Source organism: Crinia signifera, chromosome 2 (assembly GCF_055691185.1).
Source record: "Crinia signifera chromosome 2, ASM5569118v1, whole genome shotgun sequence".
NCBI lineage: Eukaryota > Metazoa > Chordata > Amphibia > Anura > Myobatrachidae > Crinia > Crinia signifera.
Window position 1 is genome coordinate 52,130,660 of NC_139218.1, and position 6,000 is coordinate 52,136,659.

Below are 6,000 nucleotides of genomic sequence, written 5' to 3' on the forward strand. Positions count from 1 at the left end.
TATAAAGTGCATTCTATATAATGACAGATAAAATTTTATTGGTCGTTATGGCTAACATTTTTATATGTTTTAGAAAGATTGATACATCTCCCTCAAAATCTTTAGTCTTTTAATGGGAACAACAGAGGCCCAGGCTTTTCTAAACTGTACACTTTTTGAGACTATTGGGAGGTTTTCAATCTGGGATTCACTAACTCGACAGTCAGAATTCAATGTTCTGGCTCTCAAGAGTTGTAAAGTCTGCGGATTGCGAAAACAGCAACGGATTGACAGAAAATGGCCGCAAATTTGACAATCCATAGCTGTTTCCAAAAAAAACACAAATTCAACTTTTTCTTAAAAAAAGTCGAAACTGACAGCCTTCAATGCGGTCGGAATAGAAGCATTGAATAGGCAAGTGATGATATTTCTACCTGTTGGAAATGTTGGCACAGATTGAGTGGGTCATTCTAGTTTACTCGCTATTTAGCAAGTTCAGCCCCGTCCCGATGTTTTGGGGACTGCGCGTGCACGTGTTCTATTATGCGCACGTGCAGCTTCCTTTTACGAATGGTTTGGGCGACTTGCATAGTTGCAGGCCTCGGGAGTGGGCCGGGGAGGACAGCGGTGGGGACGCGGAATTGCCCATGGGAACACCCAGCGTGGGCGTTCCCATGGATATGTGGGCGGGCCAATCACATACCCATGACCCATCACAGGACGTCAGCCACCCGCCCCGTCTTTGCACAGGCGCACGCAAATAAAAGTCAGTTGCCACTTGATCGGCGACCATCAAATGATTTCTCCTACAGTGGAGGCATGCAAGGGGATCGGTACTCGTTACACATTCCCTCACATGTTACCGAGGGAAATCGGCAGCGGCGCTGGGGCGGATGTTTGGACGGGCGACGTCTCAGTCGCTCGGTAAGCTACAATCTTCAAAGCTAACCGAAACAACCTGAATCGGCCCCTGAATAACCCCCCCCCCCAATGCCCAAAAGTACACAAAATGTCAATCGCAGGAAAAGAGCCCAAATTGCATGTGAGCGCCGCAGGTCCGATGCAATACGTGGTCCCATGCACATCACACTGGAGCCTGGGAGTCGCTCAGCTACACAAGACATCTCTTGGATTGTTGTGAGCTGGGCAGACTTGGCTGGGATCGCATGCGATATATCACATGTGGTCCTTTATTATATATTGTATGCAATCCTGTGGTCCCGGGTCAAGGGGGGATCGCTGGCGACTTCTCCGTAGTTTATGACCAGCCTCACCCCCACACCTAACCCCCCACTTCTAAGCGCCTAAACCTAACCTCCCCTCCCCACAGCCTAATAACTTTATGTCCCCCCACTAGTGCCTAAACCTAACCCCCCTCTCCTACCCGCCCAGCATACTCACAGATGGGAGTGCCACCACAAAGCTCTATATCTACTGTGGAGAATGGTGGCACCTCTATCAGTGCTCTGGGCATTTCTCTGCTTCCGCCACCGGAGAACTTGGTCAAATAGATGGAGCAAGATACAGATAAATCCTGGGACAAAATATTCTGCTTTCTACATGAGATCTATGAATTAGGCAATAGATATTTCAGCAGGACAGAGACTGAAATAATACACCAAAAGTTATATTAGAGAGGCTTACATAAATAAATCTAGGATGTACCCACTGATAGTCTAATGGGGCATAAACACGGGAGATTTCTGCTTAACCACTAGAAAATTCGGTACTTGTTTAGTTTCCCGGCGGCTGATATATCGGTCGATATATCGGCCGATCCAATGCGATTTTTACCTGTTCTACGCACGGAGTTGATTTAATATTTTGTGGCGAGCGCAGTAATCCACGTCCGCTCGTCACTCTTCGGGCTCGTTGGCTCGCTGCGCTCGCCACACTATATAAAATCAACTCCATGCGCAGTGGATAGTGGGGTTATGAACAGGTAAAAAATCGCATCGGATCGGCCGATATAGCATCCGATATATTGGCCGCCGTGAAACTAAACAAGTACCGAAAATTCCCCTACATCATTCCATGTGTAGGGGCATAGTGTAGCGTGGCTCCATGCATCGATATCGCCCGAAGATTAAATTCCAGCATGCTGGATATTAATCAGTCAGGGCAAGTGTTCTCATTGGAGAACCGGTGCGTCACTATCGATGGTCTAGATCATATAAGAATGCAGTATATCTCTAGTCAGACCTGAGTGATCTACATCACCCTCACTCCTGTAATACCCACCCATTATTTCAATAAATTTATTTTTTGCGCAGTGCAAATCTCTCAGTGTGTATGTGAAATCTAGACTGTGGGAAATCTCCCACATTAAATTGCTCAGAACACATTGCTTGTTCAAATCTCCCTGTGTGTACAATAAGGTGAATTTAATGGCCCAATTTGACTATATTGTTAGTGACTGCATGTACGGAGCGGGGAGATGATGTCACAGAACGAAGTAGGCACTATACTGATTTCCTGGGAGTTCAGCGAGATTCGATAACATGTGTACCTGGCTTAACTGTGCTGGTTTTGGTGATATATAGGTTAAATAAAAGTAACAGAGGTTTTAATTAAGTCACCTTTGTTTAAGCATGGATTTTAATTAAAACCTGGACTATTAAACCCCCCCCCATACACTATGGGGCACGTTCACCCGATTCCGACGGATCGGGACGAGAAATCGTGTGATATTGGCCCAAATTGGATGTGTTTGACATCTGCTCCGACCCAATGCACGGTCCGTATAAGATAAATCGTATGTGCAGCCGTCAGCGGCACATCGCGGGTGCTTTTTAGTACCCATGATATATCATATGCGATTTCCTTTGTACTCCCCCGCAGCTCCCGAGACGGCACGTCAAGTGCAAAGTTGGGGGGTCAGCTTTCAAAGGAAAACTGGTCTGACTTGTGCCTCTGACAAGTTGGATCACAGTATGGGGGCCTTTAGTGTGCCTAGAGGACCAAGGTTGGGAATGCCTGTCATAGGCATTTGGCTGGCTATGTGAAGGATGCAAAAAGGGGTGCTGTTGTCGACATTACATGCCAGGGCAATTCGCTCCCTTCACACAGAATTGAATTCCCCCCTAAAACTTTATTACATTGGAAAAACAAACTGATGGAACTCAAGCAATATACCAAATGATAGTAGGTGATAGTGCATATGGCCTAATTTGCTGATGTGATAGAAGTGTACCCAAGTCGCCTCACACAGAGATTCCAGGTAATGGTGCTTCTATGATCCCCCCTCCTGGTATACGTGGACCCAGGGCATGATGGGAAAATTGTCAAAACTGAAGGGGATCTAGACACTACCGTGCTTTCTATCTCACACACACACACACACACACACACTAATATGTATGTAGATAGATAACCATACCAACAACATATCACTTTGCTCTTTTCACATCATCCCATTTACCAATGTGGAGCTTACTGCATACATTTTTATTACCACACAGAAACCCGCACTAACATTAACAAATTAATATGTACCCTACTGATATTAGACTCAACTTTTGTACCGTGACATGTGAGTACATACAGATGGCGTGGTATAAATGGTAAAATTATTGATAATCATAACTGTGTGTTCACCCATAAGGAAGTATCAATCTATCCCAAATGCAAAAATGAGGTTTAGCTTAATGTCAGGGAAGGCAGGTGAGTTAACAAGCAGCATCTGCAGACGTACTGTAACAGGGCGATTAATAGTAAGTTGATGTGTTAAATAAAAATAAAAAAAGGCTATGCAACCAGTAAGCAATGCAAACACGGTTACACAACAGTCGACATACAAACACAGATTTGTGGAGCTGAAAACAAAACGAAAAAAAAAAATATATATAAGATCAGAAAAACAATAACAAAAGGCATTACAAAAAAAAAAAAACAACAACAACATGGAAAGCATTGCAAAACCAGGGCGTCATGCAGGTAAACAAGCATATAACGTGCACATAGGAATAAACAATAGGATGACCAATGACAATAATGAGATAGAGAGAACAGGGAACAAAGGAAAGATGTAAGGGGTGGGAGACGTAAAGAATAGACAAAAAAAAAAAGAGAGGGATCAGCTCACCGATACAAAAGCGTGTCAACACCACTAGGCCTGAAATATCATAACAAAACACTGCTGGCAAATGAATTCCATTGTGTAATATATATATATATATATATATATATACACATACACACATATATATATATATGTATGTATTTTAATGTGTGGCAAGGATGATCCACAAATAACTCAAACACGGCTCCTACATCTCTGTACAGATTTGGAGGCCTCTATGGATACGTGCATGACAAAGAAGGCTACAGGTTCTGTGTACATGATATTGCTGTACTGTAGTTACAGGCGGTGTGTTAGCATAGGGATATGTGGGTGGTACAGGCCTAGTCTGTGCTTGCTACTATCACTCTGCCCATACATACTGTATAAACATGTACTGTTGTCGTAGGCTTACAGTATATGTGTACATCACAGAGAAGTCACAGCTTGGGGAAGACACCGACACACTAAGCTGGATGCTCAGAGAGCTTTGTGTAAACACAACACAGCCAGTGAATGAGTGCATTAAGCATCTGGGCTATATGACACCCACAGAGGCTGTAGGCTAGGAGTGTGTGTGCATCCTATGTGTGTCTGTGATGCTGCAAAGGTCCCTGCATAGAAAACAAGGTGTGGATAGACCCTCATCTGGAGGAAATGTCAGAGATACAGGCCGCAGAAACACAACTGAATAGTACATGCACAGCACACACTCAAAATAAACTCAATCTGTCTAGACACTATCTCCACATCTAGACGGAGGCATCTGTGGCTGGGGTGGGAATGGGGCTCTTCTCTTATTTACCAACAAGGCAAATGCTGGTCCAGATGGTGTTGTGGAATAATATAGGGTGCACATTAAAGCGTGAAAGTCAGATGTGCTCCTGATAACAATGAGGATGCAGTGATTTGCAGGTGATCATGTCTCTATGGAAAGAGACACAAGAAGGGGCCTATAGAGAAACAAGCACTTGGACTCTGAGGTGTAGAACCAGCAAGGTCTGGCCATTGCATCTATACAGTGCAATGCAAAGTGTGGGCCATATGGTGTGTGTCTATAGCGGATGCTAGCTTCTTATACAGGATGGGAATAAATAAAAGCTATTTATGGCAGCAGCTGAGAGGATGATGTAAAGGCTACAAAGGCTCCATTGATGGTACAGCAGCAGCAGCAGCTGGAAGGTGTCTGGCTGGCCCAGGCTGCATGGAGACATACTGATGAGGGGATAGGAGATGGAGGCAGTTAGAATGAATGCAGCCCGGGATTTGCACAGGGGTCCCCGGGATTGCACAGGGGTGGCTGTGCATGTATTAGGGTTCCAGGCTCAACAGGCAGGGTCTGCAGCTGCCCCATACATGCACATAGCAACACACACATAGACAGGGGACACTACCTGCTCGCTCAGGCGGACGATGCGTTGCAGCTTCCCCTCGTCCTGCAGCAGCTGCCGGAGCTGCTCGGTGCTCAGCACCCCAAATCGGTCCGTCGGGCTGGAGCCGCCGTTGCCGGCCTCCGGGGAAGGATCAATGCGGGCGGTGGGCTTCGAGCTACCGGGCTCTGATGACGGGTGGGGGCGTGCAGCCCCCGGCTTGGCGCTGTCGTGCTCCGGGGACGGGTGGGAGCGGCTCCCCGGGTTCATGCTGCCGGGCTCCGGGTCCACTCTCAATCCCGCGGTCCCCGCAGTCTGCAGCGGGGGGGTGCAATAACCCGGAGCAGCCGGCAGAGGGCGCCCGGAGCCTTCGATATGTGTGTCCAGCAACAGCGGCAGCAGCAGCCTCGCACTTTGTAGTGTAATAGCTGCCTCCTGGAGCTGGGTCTGCCTGTACACAGAGCTAAATATAATCCATCACCACACAAACATATATATTACATATCTATTATACATACATGTACCTTCCCATGTGCTGTATGGTCATTATTACATGTAGCAGCTCACACCAATGGGGACCTGCTACTCTAC

At 46.3% G+C, this 6,000-nt stretch overlaps 1 protein-coding gene across 1 annotated transcript in view; it reads right to left on the minus strand.

Moving 5' to 3' along the window:
- Positions 1-5,775, minus strand: part of VPS37D (VPS37D subunit of ESCRT-I) — a 43,338-nt gene extending 37,563 nt beyond the window's left edge. The window contains exon 1 of the mRNA XM_083172078.1: positions 5,434-5,775. Coding sequence (XP_083028204.1) covers positions 5,434-5,679 — 246 coding nt within the window. The 5' untranslated portion in view covers positions 5,680-5,775. The remainder of the gene's footprint in view (positions 1-5,433) is intronic.
- Positions 5,776-6,000: the final 225 nt, after the last annotated feature.